Here is a 23069-nt window from a genome sequence, read left to right as displayed (position 1 = left end):
CCTTCCTTTATTAAAAAAACCCACAAAACAAAGTTGCAGGATCAAATTTATACTTCCTGGAGGTAAAGCAGAGACTTTTCAAGTAGGATGAACTGAACACAGATGTGAACTTGTTCTTAAGTAACAGAATAAATGTTCCTTCCACAGAACATTACAGGACAGCATAAGGTAAAAAAAGATCCCAAAACATAACCACACTCCTCATTATTACTGCAAGTCTCCATAGCATATGGAAATGCACACAAAAATTATTAAAAGCAATCTACCTCTAAGTTCAGTTAGAGTATCAATTTTTTGCTCTAGAATTGCTTCAAGTTGGGTAGCATAAGAATCCACATCATAATCTACTTCTTCTGTCATCTCAAGAAGAGCTTTTTCATCTTCCAGCCATCTAATAGATTCCTAGATAAAAGTTAAAAAAACCAAACACAACTAAATACATTAGCAAAGTTTCAAGACTAGTTTCAAGACAAAGAGCTGAGCTACTTCTTTTCTCAAGACGACCACACTTTCACAAATATAGGCTGGTTGCCACTGACTATAGTTACAGTATCATTACTACAGTCAAGGAGCCAAGATAATTCTGTCCATAATCAAAATTAGTTTTGAGAGAAGCTACATAAAATAAGAGCTATTTTAAGCTCTCTATTGCATGAACTAACTCCCCAGACAGATAAGAGTCCTGTAAAAGTTAAAGCAGCTCTTCGGCATCTTTGCACTCCAATTACCAAAAAAAGAGGGTGAAAAAAAAAGTCTTACAGCAAAGAAGAATGCTATGATCAGAACTGATCCTACTGGAAATACTTTGATTTTTTTTAAAAAAGAAAGCAACTGGCAGTTCTAGGCATGCTAGGCCTGAATTACTAAAATTCCCTCTGTGATCGGTAGACCAAGTAATATTGAAAGCATAATCCAAACCCCATGTATGTTTTGCTGGTTTTCAGGGCAGATGGAGCTCACATTGGGATAGGATTCTTCTCGTCCAATGTAAACTCATATATTCAAGAAACAAAGGAAGACCAACACCTGTAGAGCACAATTAATTCAGTTCACCTATTTTAGACATTTTTATTAGGATAGGATGTTTTGTATCTCAGAATCAACAGCTATCAGGACCAAGCTGACAGAAAAAAAATTCTGTGTGTTACAGCTTATAGATTTTGTATTGGTGCAGCCCATCTCCACCCATGGCATAAACTAACAAGCCATGCTGCAAATGAAGGGAGCTCAGACACACTTTCTTCTAATGACTACTGTGAGGAACAGTAATCTTCAGCATAAGGCCAGATGGACACACGCAGCAGCAGTAGCATCTTAAACTAATGCAGCTTGTCCCTCCAGAAGTTGCAAGCATTAGGACATAGCTACGGCATATGGTATTAGACTTTCACACTTCTTCATGTTTTACTTCAGGGCTAATGTTTCATAATAACTTAATCTCTACATCTGTTGTAAAATGCGTTATTTTGCATCCTACTGTATTACATGAACACACATCAATGTTCCAGTAGAACTTCATCTTTTACCTGGAAGACAACCCTGTGGTCTTCTACTACTTGCTCTTCCATTTCTACCATTTGTGACACGGCTTCATGGAAAGTAAACAACTGTGGAGAAACTTCCTCTTCCTAAAAACAATAGTTAAGCTTGTTAGTCTGGAAAGAACTGTGGCTGCAGGAAATACATTGAATGTGATCCATCTCAACACAGAACATGAAAAGAAGTATGCAGAAAGCAGAACCTGTAAAAAATAGAATTTAATACTTCTAACAAGAAAAGCTCCAGAAATGAGTGGAGAGTGCGATAAATTTAAAATGTTCACAGAGTTAAATTTAATTAATATTAATTAAAATATTTCAGACACTAATTCTACTGGAAAACAGAATACTCCTCATAAAAAAAAAACAAGTTAAAGTAGTGGAAGGAGGAAGTCACAAGGGAAGAATACTAATTTCTAGTAGGTTTTAACACCTACACAAAATTTGTTTTCCATCAGGACTTTTTGTTGTGCATACTGCAATAGACAACAATTTTCAAAAAAGAGAACAGCAACTACATTCAATACATTTCAGGAAATCAAAATTAAATTAATCCTTTGAAAAAAAAAAGTGGATTAAATGTGAAGTGAAAAATCTAAAAAAAGTATGGAGTGATTAATACATTACAAGAATGCACAACATGGATTTACAAACTGGGACAAAGAGGACTTCTTTAGACATAAATAGTTAACAATCAAAGGGGAAAGTGCTAGGTAGACTACAATCAATGGTTTAGCAAGACAGTATGGTTCTGCATACTATGCCTTAAAATCATTTTTAAAACACATTGTAAAGCTTAATTGAATTCCACAAGGAAAAAAGTATATGAAAGGGCATCTAGCTGGAAGGACTGTCCAGTGGGAAGCTCTAGGAATCACTAGCATGTTTTCATGAAATAGAGTTCTGGAAGAAGAGCCAGTTACTAAAATGAGAAATACAGCCAACACCATGAAGAGGTGTTTGAGAAGGCAGTGTCTTGAGAAAAAATAAGTTAGGGTAGTAAGGATTTTTCTTTTCTGTCTTTCATCAGCATTTTCACAAACCAAGTTTTAATCCCTGCTGAATATTTAAGGAACCAGGAATAGAGTGGATAATCAGCGGTGAGGGAAAAATGTCCTTTCGAAGATGACTCTTAAGTCCCAGCTCTCCACTCATGCAGCCCAGGAAGACATCCTGGGAACATAATGTGGCTCTCTCCCAAACATTGCTCTGAGGTTTCACTCCATGAAAATCAGGATGTTGGGAAGTGGAATGATGGGTAGCCAGATTTCTAAATGCAGAGAAAGACAAACTCACAGGTGTCACATGCAGGGAGAGTAATGGTCAAAAACACAGGAGTGTGAAATAAAATGGACACATTTCCCAGGCTACTTCTAACTACCTAATAAGAGATGAAGCTATACTGGGAAAAAATGCACACAAGAGCCTAGAGCAGACCCTGCCCTAATCAGCAAGGAAGATAAAGTAAAACATTACCCTCTTACCCTTCAAGGAACCTTTTTTTGTGTGTATGGGAATTAACATAGTACCATAAAGTGAAAAGGTGAAGGGGCATGCTGTATCTACTTAATGATATTGCTAACAGGCTATAAATACACATTACTCTGGATTTGTTCTGCCACTGTATTTATCAGCATCTCTTTCCATGTAATGCTGTAAACCACTCACATTTTGTTCACAAAGCAGTTTGAGATCATCTCTCTGAGGAGAGCTCCCCACACCCCACTGTGTCTCTAAGTCATCAATCTGATTGGGAGCGTGGTGTATTATGGGACGGGTATCTCCTGCAGCACTAGCATCAACTATCAGCTCCTTCACCCTACAATCAGAAAATATTTAAGTTGTAAATTAGTAACTTCCCGTGTAAAATGGACACAGCCAAAAATAAAGCTCTATGAGTTTATGCACAATTTAATTCATTTAATAAGGATGATGATGTCAGCTTCACAAATTTAATGTACTTTCAGTGACAAAAAGATGTACTAAAAAGCATAGACCATTGAATTTCAACTACTTGCAGGTGGATTACAGTCTATCTTCTAGCAAGAAGCAATTTCGATTGAAAGGTTAGGAAGGCTAAGGCCCTGATAGAATTAAAACTGGCCAGGGATGTCAAGGGCAACATGAAAAGCTTCTATAGGTATGCCAGTGATAAAAGGAAGACTAGGGAAAATGTGAGCCCTCTCTGGAAGGAAATGGGAGACCTGGTTACCAGGGATATGGAGAAGGCTGAGATATGCATTTTTGCCTCAATCTTCACTGGCAAGGGCTCTAGCCACACCACCCAAATCAAAGAAGGCAAAGGCAGGTGCTGAGAGAAGGAAGAACTGCCCACTATAGGAGAAGAGCAGGTTTGAGATCATCTAAGGAACCTGAAAGTGCACAAGCCCATGGGATCTGATGAGATCCATCTGCAGCTCTTCAGGGAATTGGTGGATGAAGTTGCTAAGCCACTATCCACCATATTTGAGGTGGGCCCTTGCAAACCTCATGAAGTTCAACAAGGCCAAGTGAAAGGTCCTGCACATGGGTTGGGGCAATCCCAAATATGGATACAGGCTGGACAGAGAATGGACTGAGAATGGACTGAGGAGAAGGATTTGAGGGTGTTGGTTGATGAGAAGCTCACCATGAACTGGCAATGTGCCCTTATAGCCCAGAAAGCCAATTGTGTGCTGGGCTGCATCAAAAGAAGTGTGGCCAGCAGGTTGAGGGAATTGATTCTCCCCCTCTACTCTACTCTTGTGAGACCCCACCTGGAGTACTGTGTCCAGTTCTGGGGTCCCCAACATAAGAAGGACTTGGAGCTCTTGGAGCGGGTCCAGAGAAGGGCCGCGAAGATAATCAGAGGGCTGCAGCACCTCTCCTATGAAGACAGGCTGAGAGAGTAGGGGTTGTTCAGCCTGGAGAAAAGAAGGCTCTGGGGGGACCTTATAGTGGCCTTCCAGTACCTGAAGGGGGCCTACAGGGAAGCTGAAGAGGGACTTTTTATAAGGGCATGTAGCAATAGGATAAGGAGGAACAGTTTCAAACTGAAAGAGGGGAGATTTAGACTGGATGTTAGGAAGAAATTCTTCACTGTGAGGGTGGTGAGAGATTGTAACAGGTTGCCCAGAGAAGTTGTGGCTGCCCCCTCCTTGGAAGTGTTCAAGGCCAGTTTGAATGGGGCTTTGAGTAACCTGGTCTAGTGGGAGCTTTCCCTGCCCATGGAACTAGATGATGTTTAAGGTCCCTTCCAACCCAAAACATTCTATGATTCTATGAAATCTTGCTACTCATTAACAGTTAGGGAGGGCAAAAATCTCCTAACCCTTGATATTAACTCCATACCAATGTATAATATTTGAAAGAAAAGTTAATTCAGCACCCTTAACTTGACCATCTTTCTTTTTCTGTGCAAATAATTGTGCTCTAAAAAATTTAGTCAATCAGTACCACACTAGCTGTTATAAGTAAATCCACCAAGAATTCTGAAGAAAATTGTAAATTACAACCAGGTATCCCCCATAATTATTAGATCCTTTAATTAAAATAATTTCAAAGGTGAAAATATCTTAAGAAAATATTAGGCTCTTGCAGCATGAAAATAGTTTAAAAGATTTATAATGATTCTGTCCAAGTAAAGGTCATTTAAAAGAACGTTATTGAAAAAGGCACATAACAGTCTGAAAGTATAGCGAGTTTTAGAACAAATTCTTCATTTTTAAGGGGAATTTTTTTTTTCCAAGTAGCACACATTTACTACAATGTAAACTGTATTTCACTCATCTTCGGAGTGATGAAAAGTTGTAAAAATATATATGCATTAGAATTGTTTTACTTTTTAATTAGATATACTCAAATTACCCAAAACACAGACTTTTCAGATTTGGTCCACTAAATGTACAAAGGTGACATCATCATTTTGTTTTTAAATGTATGAGGAAACCAGCAAGCCTGGATACAGAGTGTGGCTGTTTAAGGAGGGTGAACAAAATAGTGGGAAGATGATTGCAGATCATGCAGAACCATCACCTGCCAAACAAAATCAAAACAAAGTATGTGTAACTCAAGGCAAGGGAACTAATGAAAGGTTGGTCTGTAAAATTAAATTGCCAAAAAGAAAACTTAAAGATTCCATGTATAGAATGAAGTAGACCTGGCAACTGAAGAAGAAAAGTCGTCATACTCATAGGAAGGAGAGAGATCAGAGCGACTGCCACTACCCTGTGAGAAGGGAATGTCTGAAGGACTAATTCCAAATTCCTTTACTCTGCAGCAGCAAAATACAGCAGCAAATGAAAAGAAAATGTTCTTATAAACACAGTTAAAATGACAAGTCTTTGTTTAGCATTCTTCTTCAATAGTTTAACAATAAAATTACTTTTATATTAAAACACAATTAAGAGTGTCAGTATATTTAAACTTTCTGCAAATAATAACAGATCACTAACAAAACTGAACAAAATCAGTGCTGCTAATTTGCAGGAGACTATAATGTTTTCAGAAGAGTAATTCCAGATTTCAGTTAATGCAGTTAATAAAGTTTGTTTTACATTCAACATTACATTAAACTGCTCCTTTTAACATATCAAACCACTGCAATAATTTAAATTCTATTCACCCCCATCTTATACTGCTCAGACACTGGTGTTCAGCACCTAAAAACTAATTGTACTACTAAAATTATATATTGCTAGAAAAAATTAAAACAAAACGAATGAAGCAACTTTACAGTGATAGGCATTTACTTCATAACAACATACAAATTTAACACCAAGGGGAAGAAACAGTTTCAGCACAACAATTTAGTATACTAGAAATAGGTATTTAATTTATTTTGCAGTGTCTTTTTCTGGAGTCACTTCAGCAATGCATATTCTATAAGGGATAGAAAGATTCAATGAATCTTGATGAATGTGCAATGTCCTTCGTTATGTTCCTGTAAGAAGGGGAGTAGATGCCCCGTTCTCGCCAGGAAGGAGATCACACAGACTGGTCCAAGCCAGGCAGATTTGCTACTAATTCCCTTGATCTGAACACAAAGACATTAGGATACCAAGAAGAGCGGGCAGTAAGCTTCCCTAGCAGCCCTTCATGCCCAATAAGCAACTGGTCAGGGGTGCCCAGCCAAGCAGGAGCAGATGAGCATATGTCTTACAAGTAGCAGCTGAGGGAGCTGGGGTTGCTTAGCCTAGAGAAAAGTAGGCTGAGGGGAGACCTTATCGCTCTCTACAACTATCTGAAAGGAGGTTGTAGTGAGGTGGGGGGTCAGTCTGTTCAATGAAGTTACAAGTGATAGGACAAGTGGTAATGGCCTCAAGTTGCACCAGAGGAGGTTTAGATCGGATGTTAGGAAGAATTTCTTCACCGAAAGGGTTATCAGGCATTGGAACAGGCTGCCCAGGGCAGTGGTGGAGTCACCATCTCATAGACATAGTACTTAGGGATATGGTTTAGTTAAGGACTTGGCAGTGTTAAGTTAATGGTTGGACTTGATGATCTTGAAGATCGTTTCCAACCAAGGTAATTCTGTGATTCTGTGAGTCCGCCCTATCTTTTACTGGGGCAAGTGGACCACTAGGTGGTAGTCTCTTCTGGCAAAACCAGGCTTTCTGATGGACGGCCGAAAAACTTGTTTGCCTTCTTTGCAGCAAAGTGGGGGGCGGGGACCGAGTCCCCGGGTTGCAAGTCTGACGGCAGGCACATGCAGGAACCCATCTCCACAGACATTAAACTAAGGAGAACTGCAGCTGGGGAAGGCTCCTTTCACACTCACTGAAGAGACGAACGCTTTCCGAGAGCAGCACAGGTCTCAGAGTTGCTGCATCAGCCTCTGAAGGAGCTAATTTCTCTAGACTGATTATAATGTCACTGTTGGATTAACTGACTCTTTACTTAGAGGTCTTGGATATTTGCCTGAAGTTGGGAACTATAAAATTTGGGCGACAGCAACTGCAGAATTTTCATAAGAATAAACTACTTGAAATAGTATCATATACATATAAAATAAATGGGCTGGCAACTGAATGCAATTTCATCAAGGGGATGAAAAAATCACATTGCAGAAAGGTATTTCAGCTAACACTCCAGGGAATCATGAAAACCAACTACCCCTGATGCTAGAGGTAATGCCTCCAGAGAAAGGGCAAATCTAATAGGGGCATCTCCCACATTCCTTGCAATTCACACTATATCCATCTCTGGATAATGGCTTAAATGCAGTTTCTATTGATTCTATTGTAATGGTTGTAAAAAGTGACAAATAAAATTAAATGTAAGCCTGAATCAGTAATCAATATTTTGGTTTTAATCTTATTAAGAAATGCAAATACGCTAAAATAATTCAAGTAGTTAAAACATCATGGAAAAACAGTATTTCAAACATCAGTGATGAACAGCTAGTATAGCTATAAGCAGTAACATTTTCCATACCTATTTGCATATCTCAATGTATTTAGAGTGTTTTCACATGATGCCATCCCTGGAGAAATTGTAGCGATCTGGAGAATACAAGCCACACATTAATAAATGTATTTGTATAGATGAAAGGCTAGATTAATTCAAATTAACATTTTTTTTCATCTCCACTTTAATTTGAGATGTTCTACAAAACCTGTCTACTATGTACAGCTGTCCTAATATAATGACATCTCAAAAAGATGTCAAGTCAAATATTCAATTTAATTTATTAAACCATACCTGAAATATTAAGAATTCACAGAAATTTTAGTCATTTTCCCCATCTCACAATCTTTGTAACATAATATGAAAATGCAAAACACTATTTCAAAAAAAGACTCCTCAATAAAGGGAAATATGCAACTCAGTAGAAAGTAAGTCTAATGTATCCTGCAAATAATTACCAGTTTATTTAAATATATGTATATCTTTGTATGCTGTTCTCCATTCAAGCAGACTGTATACTTATTTGAGAGACCTGTTTTGGCCACAATCCAAAACTATACTAAAGAATATTAAAGATAAGCAAAGAATATTAAAGATAAGCATGTGTTTAACTATTTTCCTAAGTAAAGATTATGATGATGATGATTTAACTGGATGTTATCTGTAACTAATACTTGATAGCTAACTTATTTTATGTGTTATTTTCCAGATGTGTTATTTTATAACACATCTGGAATCAATAATTCTTTAATTTTCCAGTTAAATAAAATATACTTCTTTTCAGTACTCAGCAAATATAATAACTGTGATCAGGCAACAATGGCATCATTATTTGATCTAGATTCTTTCAGTAGTCCATTTTTTTCATCTGTGCTCCTTTCAGTAGAGCCATAAAGACATGACCCAGGACAAACACCTCTAAGACAATCTCTACCTGGACTTGGGCAAAGTATTTGACAGTCCTGCATGACATCCTGGTCTCTAAATTGGAGAGACATGGACTTGATAGATGGACCACTCAGTGGATAAAAAATTGGCTGGATGGTTGCACTCAAAGAGTTGCGGTCAATGGCATGATGTCCAAGTAGAGATCAGTGACAAGTGGTGTTCCTCAGGGGTTGGTATTGGGACCAGTGCTGCTAACATCTTTGTCAGCAACATGGGACAGTGGGAATGAGTGTATCCTCAGCAAGTTTACCGACGACACCGGGCTGCGTGGTGAAGTGAACACACTAGAGGGAAGGGATGCTATCCAGAGGGATCTTGACAGGCTTAAGAGGTGGGCCCTTGCAAACCTCATGAAGTTCAACAAGGCCAAGTGAAAGGTCCTGCACATGGGTTGGGGCAATCCCAAATATGGATACAGGCTGGACAGAGAATGGACTGAGGAGAAGGATTTGAGGGTGTTGGTTGATGAGAAGCTCACCATGAACTGGCAATGTGCCCTTATAGCCCAGAAAGCCAATTGTGTGCTGGGCTGCATCAAAAGAAGTGTGGCCAGCAGGTTGAGGGAATTGATTCTCCCCCTCTACTCTACTCTTGTGAGACCCCACCTGGAGTACTGTGTCCAGTTCTGGGGTCCCCAACATAAGAAGGACTTGGAGCTCTTGGAGCGGGTCCAGAGAAGGGCCGCGAAGATAATCAGAGGGCTGCAGCACCTCTCCTATGAAGACAGGCTGAGAGAGTAGGGGTTGTTCAGCCTGGAGAAAAGAAGGCTCTGGGGGGACCTTATAGTGGCCTTCCAGTACCTGAAGGGGGCCTACAGGGAAGCTGAAGAGGGACTTTTTATAAGGGCATGTAGCAATAGGATAAGGAGGAACAGTTTCAAACTGAAAGAGGGGAGATTTAGACTGGATGTTAGGAAGAAATTCTTCACTGTGAGGGTGGTGAGAGATTGTAACAGGTTGCCCAGAGAAGTTGTGGCTGCCCCCTCCTTGGAAGTGTTCAAGGCCAGTTTGAATGGGGCTTTGAGTAACCTGGTCTAGTGGGAACTGTCCCTGCCTATTCTGGTTTGAGTCAGGATGAAGGCAATTTTCCTTTTTACTGTTTTTTTTTCCTTCAGTAAGCTCTCCTTTAACAAGCAGCAAGTGTTCTAGCTAGTGGACTGTCCTGGTTTGAGCCAGGATTAAGCCAATTTTTCTTTTTACTGATTTTTTTTTTTCCTTCAGTAAGCTTTCTTGTAACTAGCAACTGTGTGTTCTGCTAAGCTGATAAGACAGTGGAATGTTTTTCTAACTACTGAGGTTTCAAGGTTACACCTTCACTCCGCCGGCTCAGACACTATGGGGAGATCTCTGACCCCCCCATGGGAGGCTGAGTTAGACAGACAGCAAAATTGGCCAAAGATATTCCATTCCATATATCTACGTAAGCTCAGAGGAAGGACAGAGATCTTAGAGGACAGCTTCCTCCTTCTTCTCGCCGCTCTCTTCCGTCCATGGCCGGCGTCCGGGGAGGACTCTGCTCATCCATCACCGCCGACCCTTAGGCTCGAGCTCTTCTGACCCTCATAACTCTCCGCTTTCTCCAGCAGCGGCTCCGGGATTTCTCGGGACTCTTGCCAGTTCAGGGGAGTGCTGTGGGAGTTGCTGGGGGTGGGGGGAGGCGAGAGGCTTTTGCCCATATCTGAATATATCTGTATATAATTGTATATATTTTCTTGTGTGATTCATTAGTGTTTTAATTAAAGCTGTGTAGTTTAGTTTTCAATCCAGCCAAGTCTCTCTCCTTTTCTCTCTCTCCTTCCCTAACTGGGTGGGGGGGGGAGGGGATCGAGAGCATTGTTGTCGGACCTGAGTCAAACGGTGACATGGACTGATAACACTGGAATGTTTATGTTTCTGATGAGACTCCAAGGTCACGTCTTTGCCCTGCCAGCTCAGGCACTACTGGGAGATCTATGACCCCCCCCTTAGGGGAGGCTGAACTAGATGGACAGCAAAATTGTCCAGAGATGTCCGAGATGTCCATTCCATATATCTACGTAACCTCAGAGGAAGGTCAGAGATCACAGAAGACAGCTTCCCTCCTGTTTCTTCTTCTCTTCTCTTCCGTCCATGGCCAGCATCCAGGGAGGACTCTGTCCATCCATCACCGTTGTGGGAAATGGCTCTTTTTCTTCCCAACATAAGTCTAAACAAAATGAGCGTGAGCATGGTGGGGGTGTATTCTAACTACCACTCTAAAATACGGTCCCGCAGCGGCCATTCCTCTGTGAGAGGTGAATGCCATGTGTGAGCCCTCGGTCTTATTCAACAACCCCTCCAAATTGGGGGGGTGAAGTTGCAAAAGCATCCTGAGAGCCGATAGTCCCCCTGGCATTGGCTCGCAACAGCTGTCGACCCCTAGCCTGGAGCTCTCCTGACCCTCATAACTCCACACTCTCTCTGGCAGTAGTCTGGGACTTTTCAGGACTGTTCACAGCTAAGGAAAGTGCTGTGGGAGTTGCTGGGGGTTTGCACATACCTGAACACATTTGTATATGATTGTATATATTTTCTTTTGTCATTAGTATGTAATTAAAGCTGTCTAGTTTAGTTTTCAATGCAGAGAGTTTCTCTCTTATTCTCTCTCCTTCCATACCTGGGTGAGAGGGGGAAGGGATTAAGAGCATTGTCAAACTGTAACAATTCATTGGCGCCCAACGTGGGGCTCGATTTTAAGCCTAATTATAAATTCTCACTAATTGGGAGTGTTCAAAATTCCGTCTCTGATGGGAGGAATCCCTCAGATTGCAATGGGAAACACTTCTGCTGAATTTAATGACAGATTGAAAACTGAAACACTTTCTGCAATGTTTCTGCTGGACCTTGTTCCCAACATTCAATCGTACATGTGGTATGCAGCCAAGAGCATACTGCTCTGTGTAGCTGCTCTTGTTATTGTTTCATGGTTTATTGACAGAACTATAGCCATAATCAACCGTATAATTACCAGCCCAGTGATCCTAGGGGCTGTGATACTGATCTTTATGGGGGCACTGTATGTGTACAGTTACAGCACAAATCCTAAGTTGAATGGAACAGTCAGCTTCTGCTGAATGTTTATAATGTATTGTGGATGCGTAGGGTGAGGTGTTGTTCCACTCACTGCCAATCCCCCACAGACAATGCTGCTGCTACCCATGATGCTGCAACCACCACTGCTGCTGATGCCACCACTGATACTGCTACAAAAAAAGCTGCTTCTGCAAAGACTAAGTCCACTCCCATTTGAATCAAGTGAGCAAGAGTTAATCCTGTGACCAGGAGCAAAGCAAAGGCAAAATGCTTCTCCCTGAGACATTCAGAGTTTCTTCAAGCAACAACAGAGACTGACACTGAGGAAGCAGATGATTCTAAATCAGGTGATGGAGCAGGTACCTCTCAAACAAATAAAGGAGCAGGCCCTCCTCAATCAGATGACGACAATGACCTTGTCCAGCCTTTCTCTATGAAGGAACTGCGCCTTGTGAGAAAGGACTTCACCCACATTGACAGTGAGGGAATTTTTCCTTGGTTGCTCTGAGGCTTTGATAGTGGGGCTGAAACTCATAACATGGATGAGAGAGAAGCCAAGCAGCTGGGATCCCTGGCCAGAGATGCTGGTATTGACAGAGCACTTGGTAGTAAGATGGGAACTACCACCCTGTGGGACCAACTTCTTTCAGCTGTGAAGGAGAGATACCTCCATAAGGATGACAGCGAATGGCACCGAAGCAGAACACTCACTCTTGAGAAAGCCATCACATACTTGAAAGAAATAGCTGTGCGAGAAGAGATCTATGATAAAGATGGACTTACAAATCCTGATGATGTTCTGTGCGACGCACAAATGTTCCGGAAGTTTGCTCAGGCTGTACCAGCAGCACATGTCCATATATTCTCCTTCATGGGATGCTCTGATGACGATGCAAGACCAACTGTGCATAAAGTGGCTTTCAGAGCACAACAGTATGGAGACCATCTCTGATTCCCATGAGTTCCACACCTCAGCCATTGAACAAATGACTGACAGAAAGAATAAGATGCTGAACAGATGGGGAAGTAAACCCTAGTATCTCCCTAGAGACGATTGGTCACGTGTTGCAGCCATTAAGAGGAAACGTCCTGCTACGAGACAGCAGCGAGAGACAGGACACAGTTCAACATCACCTGCGGTTTCTCTTGTGTAATTATTTTAAAGAGGACATGAGAATCTGGGACAAGAGACCCACTGATATTCTCCAGATACTTGTGCAAGAGCTACTAAACAGAACAAAGGCAGGAGATGTTTCTTCCAAGAAGAAGGCTGCACCAGTCTCCACCCAGGATGGTGCATCGATCTCTAATGCTCAATATTAGAGGTCCCCCCTGCCTCCAGCCAGGGGGAGGAGAGGGACAACCGAGTTTACTAGACTATGTGGATTCGGTTGCCTGGCTCATTAGAACCACAAAGGTATAAAGCCCTGGTGGACACTGGTGCACAGTGCACCCTAATGCCATCCCACCTGCCTTTGCCTTCTGCAAATTTCCAGTGTACTCCACCTTTTCCAAAATTCTGATTCAACAAACAATAGTCTCATATAATTAAGGCATTATTAAAACAAACAAACAAAACCACAAGCTAGAAATGCTTCTATCTGGGTGAGTAGCTATGAAACTAGAACAAGCAATAAAAAGGCCAATACAAAAGTGAGAAGGGAGCAAGTTATTGGAAATATCCCTGCTGAAAGACTCATGTCAGTTAATATATTAACTTAAGTCTAACATATTGCCAGTAGGAAGTGACCAGTTTTAAACATAAGATCCTACATCCTTCTTTTCTCTTTGCAATTGTTAAAACATACAGTTAACTAAACAAACTTACCATACAGGTACGGGAGTTTTCTCCTATGAATGAATCTCTTAGCACCTGAGTAAGTTTACTTGCTCTGAATGGTGTATGAGGTTTATTTCGGCCTAAGGCTCTAATGCACTCCTGAAAGAACAAACAAATTTATATTTATTCAATCCATGTTAAAGAAAAACACATAATACAAATGCAATTCAAAATCAGAAAATATATGCCTTTGTTATGCTGCTATCCTCTAAAACATAATTAAAATTTACTATTAAAGCTTGAATTCAAGAAGTGTTAGGCTTTTACCTCTCATTAAGTTCAGTAGAGAGGTAGGAACTTAAAAAGGACTGAGGAATCTAAAAGTTTTTTGAATCTTATTCAAAGTGTTTACATATATTGTATCCAACAACAACAAATTCAGTGTAGATGTTAAATCTCCAGACTAATGACTATTTCTGACTATGAGCTGCAAATGCCTGAATGATTTACAGCCTCTGCCAGCAGAAGAAGTGTGGACAGTGACTCACGTTAACTCTATTGGTTAAAAGCAGTAGCGTTGATTCTGGTTCTAGCACTGACTCTCTTTACAGCTCAGAAGAAAACACTGGTGCCTAAACTTTCTGAAAGCTTCTACAGGTCACAAATCTAGTAAGTATAGCTCAGCACTGATGTATTCAGTATTGGAAGACACTTAAAAATGCAAGTAATTCCCTGTTTTAAAATATTCTTCATGTGAAAAAACAGGGATAACTTCTCCCCTTTCACTCACAAGGATAGGGAGCTGAGCTAATATTTGCAATTGGTTAGAGAGTTCCAAAGAGGAATACTGTACAGAAGTAAATATTAAGAAATTACTATAGAAGTTACAGCAGCAACTAAGTATAACAGTGCAAATCAAGATCATACTAATCTAAACATCACTTCTGCCCACTCAGAGTTCTGACATCAGCTCATAAAATACTTCTTACATAGAGAAAGTTTAACTTTAAATTTCTGTTTTGCTGTTGTCATATTTTGACCATTAATTCCAGGTTCTGGCTTTGCCTTAATACTTTGTGTACAGATATCTCTTGAGATTCAGATCTTCCTTGGTACAGTTTTAACATGTTTACACACAGAACTTCTTCAAACAACCCTACATCAAAATCTTTTCATATTCCAACTTTGCTTTTAACAGGACTAACAGAATTAGAATTTAAAAAAAATTAGAATTGGATTGTCTCCTTAACAGTAAAAGGATTATAAAAGGACACTAGCAGCTTCTAAATTAATGGAGTTTTTTAATACTTTTGCTTTTCGTCACAGCTCAGAAAACCAGGCAACAAAATGACAGCAACACAGGATATTGACAGCAACACAGGATATTGAGAAGGCTGAGGTCCTCAATGACTTCTTTGCATCAGTCTTCTCTGGCAAGTGCTCCACCCTCAACACAAAGGCCACAGCAGGTGAAAGCAGGGACTGGGAGAGTGAATTACCCCCCACCGTAGGAGTAGAGCAGGTTCGTGACCATCTAAAGAACCTGAAGGTGCACAAATCTATGGGATCTGATGGGATTCACCCACAGGTCCTGAGGGAGCTGGCAGATTCAATTGCTAAGCCTCTGTCCATCATATTTGAGAGGTCATGGCAGTCTGGTGAGGTTCCCGCTGATTGGAAAAAAGGGAATATAGCCTCTTTTTTTAAAAAGGGGGAAAAGGAAGACCCAGGGAACTACAGGCTGGTCAGTCTCACCTCTGTGCCTGGCAAGATCATGGAGCAGATCCTCCTGGAAAGTTTGCTAAGGCACATGGAAAATAAAGAGGTGATTGGTGACAGCCAACATGGCTTCAATAAGGGCAAGTCAAGCCTGACCAATCTGGTGGCCTTCTACAACAAGGCTACAGAGATGGTGGATGGTGGCAGAGCAACTGACATCATCTACCTGGATTTGTGCAAGGCGTTTGATACTGTCCCACATGACATCCTGGTCTCCAAACTGACAAGGCATGGATTTGACAGATGGACCACTCAGTGGATAAGAAATTGGCTGGATGGCCACACCCAGAGAGTTGTGGTCAATGGTTCAATGTCCAAATGGAGGCAGGGGATGAGTGGTGTCCCTCAGGGATCAGTATCAGGACCAGTGCTGTTAAACATCTTTGTTGGAGATATGGACAGTGGGATTGAGTGTATCCTCAGCAAGTTTGCTGATGATACCAAGCTGTGTGGTGTGTTTGACACCCTAGAGGGAAGGGACGCCATCCAGAGGGACCTTGACAGGCTGGAGAGGTGGGCCAGTGCCAACCTCATGAAGTTCAACAAGGCCAAGTGCAAGGTCCTGCACCTGGGTCACAGAATCACAGAATCTTAGGGGTTAGAAGGGACCTCGAAAGATCATCTAGTCCAACCCCCCTGCCAGAGCAGGGTCACCTAGAGTACATCACACAGGAACTTTTCCAGGCGGGTTTTGAATGTCTCCAGAGAAGGAGACTCCACAACCTCTCTGGGCAGCCTGTTCCAGTGCTCTGTCACTCTCACAGTAAAGTTTTTTCTGATGTTTATGTGGAACCTCCTATGCTCCAGTTTGCACCCATTGCCCCTTGTCCTATCCCTGAAAAAAGCTTGGCTCCATCGTCCTGACACTCCCCCTTAACATATTTGTAAACTTTGATGAGGTCGCTCCTCAGTCTCCTCTTCTCCAAACTAAAGAGACCCATCTCCCTCAGCCTTTCCTCATAAGGGAGATGTTCCACTCCCTTCATCATCTTTGTGACTCTGCGTTGGACTCTTTCCAGCAGTTCCCTGTCCTTCTTGAACTGTGGGGCCCAGAACTGGACACAATATTACAGATGCGGCCTCACCAAGGCAGAATAGAGGGGGAGGAGAACCTCTCTTGACCTACTAACCACACCCTTTCTAACACACCCCAGGATGCCATTGGCCTTCTTGGCTACAAGGGCACGTTGCTGGCTCATGGTCATCCTCCTGTCCACCAGGACCCCCAGGTCCCTTTCTCCTACACTGCTCTCCAGCAGCTCAGCCCCCAACCTGTACTGGTACCTGGGGTTGTTCTTCCCCAGACTCTACACTTGCCCTTGTTGAACTTCATCAGGTTCTTCCCCGCCCAAGTCTCCAACCTGTCTGGGTCTCTCTGAATGGCAGCACAGCCTTCTGGTGTGTCAGCCACTCCTCCCAGTTTAGTGTCATCAGCAAACTTGCTGAGGGCACACTCTGTTCCCTCATCCAGGTCATTGATGAAAATACTGAACAGTACCAGTCCCAGTACCGACCCCTGAGGGACTCCACTAGTCACAGACCTCCAACTAGATTCTGTCCCATTGACCACAACCCCAGGCATAAATACAGGCTGGGAGGAGAATGGATTGTGAGCAGTCCTGAGAAGGCCTTGGGGGTGGTAGTAGATGAGAAGCTCAACATGAGCCGCCAGTGTGCACTCGCAGCCCAGAGAGCCAACCGCATCCTGGGCTGCACCCAAAGAAGTGTGACCAGCAGGACCAGGGAGGTGATTCTGGCCCTCTGCTCTGGTCAGACCCCACCTGGAATACTGCGTACAGTTCTGGTGCCCTCAGCACAAGAAAGATATGGACCTGTTGGAGAGGGTCCAGAGAAGGGCCATCAAGATGATCAAAGGCCTGGAGCACCTCTGCTATGAAGACAGGTTAAGAGAATTGGGGCTGTTCAGCCTAGAGAAGAGAAGGCTCTGGGGAGACCTTATAGCAGCCTTCCAGTACTTGAAGGGAGCCTACAGGAAAGCTGAGGAGGGGCTTTTCATCAGAGAAGATAGTGATAGGACAAGGGATATTTGTTTTAAATTGAGAGAGGGGAGATTTAGGTTAGATATTAGGAAGAAATTCTTCACTCTAAGGGTGGTGAGGAACTGGAATGGGTTGCCCAGGGAGGTTCTTGATGCCTGTTCTGGTTTGGTGGGTTTTTTGGTAGTGGGAGAGGGGCCCCAGGAGTGGCTCCGGTAAGAAGCTGAGAAGCTCCCCCTGCAAAACCAGCCAAGGAGCCATTAGAGGGACAATAGATGCACCTCTGTGATTAACATGTGAAAGAGCTGCTATAATATCTGAGTAGAGAAGCACTTGAGGGAGAAGGGCTGTGCTGGTGAAGGAGATCGGTGCTGGTGGTTGCTCAGGAAGAAGGGGAAGGAGGTGCCCCAGCAGAAGTTTCCCTGCAGCCCATGGCAAGATGGCAGGTTGTCCCCCTGCACTCATGGAGGAACGTGGTGGAACATTCCCTGAAGGTGCCAGGAGGGCTGAACTTGGTCAGTGGACTTGGATTTTGTGGCCAGTGGATTTGCTGCCAGTGGACTCTGATTATGCAGCTTTGGAAGACCCCAGCGCCGGGGGACTTGGCTGTTCCCGAAGCAGCCCATGACTCTGTGGGAAGCCCGCACTGGAGCAGCTTGCTCCAGACCTTGTGGGAAGGTGTCCTGGTTGGAGCCAGGATCAAGCCAATTTTCCTTCTACACTTTCTGCAATTAATCTACTGGACCTTTTTCCAAACATGCAACTGTACATGAGGTATACAGCCAAGAGCATACTGCTCTGTGTAGCTGCTCTTGTGATTGTTTCATGGTTTATCAACAGAGCTGTAGCCATAATCAACCGTATAATTACCAGCCCAGTGATCCTAGGGGTTATGATACTATTCTTTATGGGGGCACTGTATGTGTACAGATATGGTACAGATCCTAAAGTGAATGGAATGGTCCATGTTGGCAATAGCAGTAGCAGGTTCAATTTTACCTCTCCATTTTCTTTCAAGCTGAATCTCTGAGCTCTTGATTTTAATAGCATTGTTGCAGTGGGGATGCTTCTGCTGAATGTTTATAATGTAGTCTGGATGTGTAGGGTGAGGTGTTGCTCCGCTCACTGCCAATCCGTGGTGCTACCACCACCACTGCTGCTGATGCCACCACTGGTATTGCTACAAAAACAGCTGCTTCTACAAGTGCTGCTACAAAAGCAACTGCTTATACAAAGATAAAGTACACTCCCTTTCGAATCAAGCTACTTCATCCTGTGACCAGGAGCAAGGCAAAGGCAAAACGCTCCTTCTTTTTTACCCGCTCCTGTCTCAGATAGAGACTGAAATTGAGGAAACAGATGATTCTAAATCAGTTGATGGAGCAGGTACCTCTCAAACAGAAAAAGAAATCAGTAAAAGGAAAATTTGCTTCATCCTGACTCAAACCAGGACAGAAGGACTCATGAAGGAGCAGTTCGTGGAGGACTCTCTCCCATGGGAGGGACCCTGTGGGGAAGCAGGGAAGGACTGTAAGGAATCCTTCTTCCTGAGGAGGATGGTGTGGCAAGAACCACCAGCCCGTGAACAGACTCTAAACCCCATCCCCTGTGCTGCTGGGGGGAAGGAGGTAGAGAAACCAGGAACAAAGTAATTTGGGCCTGGGAAGAAGGGAGGGGTGGGGTAACATATCAAGCACTGCTCTTTGTGTTGTCTGTGTCCTGTGTGTGTTTGATTAGTGTGAAATTAAATTATCATTTTTTCCCCAAGCTGAGTCTTTTTTGCCCAGGACCTTAATCAGTGAAGAACCCTCCTTGTCCTTTGTTTTGACCCATGAGCTTTGTCCTCCTCATCCCAGAGTGTGTGTGTGTGGGGAGTTGAGAAAGTGGCCATGTGGCTGTTCCTTTGTTGTCATGTTGGGCCCAAACCATGACAATGCCCCCTCCTTGGAGATTTTTAAGGCCAGGTTGGATGAAGTTTTGTGCAACCTGGTCTAGTGGTAGGGTTCCCTGCTCATGTCAGGGGGGTTAGAACTTGATGATCTTTAAGGTCCCTTCCAACCTTTCTATGATTCTATGACTACTCTACTTCCATGTAGAGACATTACAGAAATAATTTCCTGTACCAAAAAATCTGAACAGGTTGTTTGCATTATTTTTTTTTATACTAAATCAAAACAAGCCACCATTTTAGAACTGCTGCTTCCAGTTTTTCAACATGACATACAATTCTGTGGTTTTTTTGTGAGATCTGCTTAGAGTCTTCTCCCAAGTTTATAGTGGTATTAAAATAAGCACCATGATTTTTGGGTTTAGATTCTTTATATAAAACCACAGTGCTAGTGCAGAGAGTAGTAAACCTAAGCAAAGCTAACTAACAAGAGAGAGAAGTTCTGGGCCATTCAAAACTACGGTTTCCCCAAACTGAGACAAATAATTACTTTCCTATTTAAACTGAACTTCTTTTGAGCATTATAAAACAAAAAAAATCGAGTATTTAAATAATATTTCTTAGCTCTCTTGATGTGTTCTGGATTTATGTAGGAAAAGAAAAGTGATTGTATCAGACAATTTGCTATAAAGAATAGTCAAAAGTGGATTCCAACTTTCATTTTAATTGATTTCTTAATTCTTTCCAGATATAGTGCTGTTGTGCTGTTTTCTTATTTAGTTGATTAATTAACAGTGGTAGATAAATCTGGCATAAAGGTAGTTTTGGTTTTTATCTTTTCTTTAAATATATATATACACTGAGATCAGTAAGAATATTTCCAGTTAGTATTTCAGACCTTGAGTACCAAAGTAAGTAATCTCTCCTCTCATTTTAGGTGTAAATCAGAAGTGTTCAAATTCAACTACTGGGGATGTTTGGGGTTTTCCTTAAAACTACATGAAAGTTGATTATAGCACAGTTTTTCTGCAATGTTTCTACTTGATAATTACCAAGTGTTTTTTCAGGCATTTAAAGGAAAAATCAGTATGCTATTTTACCTGTCACATCAGTAGACAATGTAGACAAGCAAAGCCCGCAAAAACACTCATTTTAATAGTCATTGTTATTATATGTAGAAGTTTTACACCTACTCAAAGACAATGGAAACATTTCGGTTACCTTGAGCGCTAAAAGGCTCTTGTTAATTTCGGCACCTTCCAGTCGTGTCTGCCTATCTGCACTGGAAGTATCTGCTCCTCTTTCATTGCCAGCCAAATCAATCAGAGAAAATTTACCATGCAATTTCCCTTTTCTTCTGAGAATAATCTGAAACACTGCATGGCTTCGAGATGAGTGTGCATTTGCAGATGTCTGGCCAGATGTCCTTTAACAAAAGGAAAGAAAGGAAGGACATATGAACAGGCGAAGGACCAAACATGTTAAACACACTACCCTCAGAACATCAGCTTTTTCAGGGCAGAGTCCTGTATTTACCCTAATAATTTGATGTATATAGTAAAATTATACTTAATTTTCCAATTCTTCAAACAGAAATGGAATGTTAGTAACACTTTACCTCCCTCTTAAAAGCATGAATAATCATATCTCCAAAGATTTCAGACCATCAGAGCTTACATGTAAAACACCGCCAATGGCATTTTTATCTGACCAGGCAACAGTCTATGCACAAGGCTAATTTTAAAAATAATAAAGCTGAATCTTAACAAAAAATTAAAAAATTATACTTAACTTCTTTCACTAAATATCAAGGTCTTTTAGAACTGAAGACTCTGGCAGTATTCCAGACTATAAATTATGTGAATTTAAGTCAGTAAAATGGTTATAATAGAGCATGCAATTCACATCCTGTAGAAAAATCAGTTCGTAGTTCTCTAGCAGAGAAACTCTAAACTATCTTTATTCAAAAGATAGGCAGATTCCTTACTTGCAGCCAACATTATAAAAAATAACACTGCATACTAAAATGCCATCACTATGAAGAGACACCAAAATAATCTTGTTCTTATTCTTTAATTTACAATGAAAAATTAGTGGAAGCTATAGGAGATACCTGCAGCTGTTGCCTATGTCAATAAGCTTAAGAACATCTTCAACACATTTGACTTCCCATTCCTGTAATCCCACCACCTGGACTTGCTGTTTACCATCTTCTAACACTCTTAATTTTGTCTTCCTGTTCAACAAGTCAAAACCCTTGGAGGGGGGGGGGGGAGGGAACAGAACAGTTAAAGAGTAGCGTTAAAAGACATTTTTGCTTCAAATCTTGTATCAAAATATGCAAAGCATTCCATGCACAAACATGATTGGAGGGGAAGTGTAAAGAATGATTCATAATAAAGCTTTTGGTACAAAAAGGAAAAAAAGTCTTTTATGTGACAATCTCACAATTGTGTTTATGAAAGAGAAATTCCACCTTCCTCAGAAAAAGATCAGGTATTTACCTTACCACTGTAGATCTCAAAAAATGTTGCATATACTTGAAGTTCTAGCTTCTTATAGTTTGGCTTCTTTAGCATTAAAAAGACATCTCGAGCTGTGTATACATTTCCAAAATAAAAATAAATCTAGTTATGTATTTCCATTTAGTGAAGACTCATTAATGCGTAACAATATATTTTATAGCATCTCTCATATTTTGCAAGTGTAACAGATAGGGTCAGTCAATCAAGTAAAAACACTGCTGTTTAAACTGCCATATTACATTGGAAGATGCAGAAGACTCCAAAATTGTAAAGTAAATTAATAATCAGTTATATTTCTTATATTTTTTAAGTTTTATTTTCTTTACTGTGTAAAGACTACACACCTAGGAACTATTTTAATGTTGCCAAAGCTCTGCTGTAATGCAAAATATATAAACCCTTATGTTTGTACAACAGGAAGTAGAAATGTATTGACCTTAACTAATTTGCAAAAAGCCAACAGAATAATAAAGTCTCACCTGCAAGTGCATATATTCCCTTAGAACAATCCTGGTTCTTTCCTGAAAAGTCACCACCCATAGTCTAAATTACAAAAGAAAAAAAGACCAAAAATACACTATAAAGATCACAGAACTGTAACTTACATATTTGGTACTTATTAGGATTTATCAGTGTATTGTACATAAAAGGAAGTGTATTGCTGACATGTAGAAGAAATACTTACATGAGTTTTTCCACTGCCTGTTTGTCCATAAGCAAAGCAAGTGGCCATTCCCCTTTCAAATATGGTCTCCACTAATGGTCGAGCTGTAAACCTTAAATGCAAAAAACAGTACTTAAGAAAATTAATTACTTTAAAATGCTACAATACTACAAGGACACTATACATTTTAAGGCCAGAAGTGACAAAACTGGTTCTGTACTTTGAGAGGCCAAAGGACATCTCCACATTAATTCCTGAACTAAAGAGGCTACCAGCTCTAAGGCATTAATATCCTAAACAACTAAACAAAAGCTACAAGGTGTCTCTTATTTATTTTAAAACAATATTATCCTCCTTCAAACACTGAGAAAAAAAATTGTCCTTGTTTTAATGACACAACACGGCACAGCCTACTACATAGTGTTTGGAGCTCCCTAAAGAAGACAGCATTAGAAGATACAGAAATAGGACAGTGCAGCAGATAAATATTTAGATTTTGCAAAAACAAAAATT

The 23069-nt window shown here is 41.2% G+C and overlaps 2 protein-coding genes across 14 annotated transcripts in view; one reads left to right on the top strand and one right to left on the bottom strand.

The window, feature by feature from the left end:
- The window catches only part of LOC127395167 (kinesin-like protein KIF2A), a 99093-nt gene that overhangs the window by 9272 nt on the left and 66752 nt on the right, over positions 1–23069 (bottom strand). For 8 of the 13 annotated variants that reach the window (XM_051641671.1, XM_051641673.1, XM_051641682.1 and 5 more), the window contains exons 10-20: positions 22578–22668; positions 22372–22435; positions 21872–21963; positions 21481–21623; positions 20589–20793; positions 13752–13862; positions 7953–8020; positions 5677–5790; positions 3207–3357; positions 1527–1628; positions 267–402 (exon numbers count right to left, since the gene is read on the bottom strand). In XM_051641671.1, coding sequence (XP_051497631.1) covers positions 267–402; positions 1527–1628; positions 3207–3357; positions 5677–5790; positions 7953–8020; positions 13752–13862; positions 20589–20793; positions 21481–21623; positions 21872–21963; positions 22372–22435; positions 22578–22668 — 1277 coding nt within the window. Of the gene's footprint in view, positions 1–266; positions 1027–1526; positions 1629–3206; positions 3358–5676; positions 5791–7952; positions 8021–13751; positions 13863–20588; positions 20794–21480; positions 21624–21871; positions 21964–22371; positions 22436–22577; positions 22669–23069 lie in introns of those variants that run through there. The other 5 variants (XM_051641678.1, XM_051641679.1, XR_007891740.1 and 2 more) reach the window with 4 other exon arrangements.
- The window catches only part of LOC127395191 (uncharacterized), a 173142-nt gene that overhangs the window by 119459 nt on the left and 30614 nt on the right, over positions 1–23069 (top strand). The window lies entirely within an intron of this gene.

This window comes from Apus apus, chromosome W (genome assembly GCF_020740795.1).
Source record: "Apus apus isolate bApuApu2 chromosome W, bApuApu2.pri.cur, whole genome shotgun sequence".
Classification (NCBI taxonomy): domain Eukaryota; kingdom Metazoa; phylum Chordata; class Aves; order Apodiformes; family Apodidae; genus Apus; species Apus apus.
This window is presented reverse-complemented; position numbering and strand designations above follow the sequence as displayed.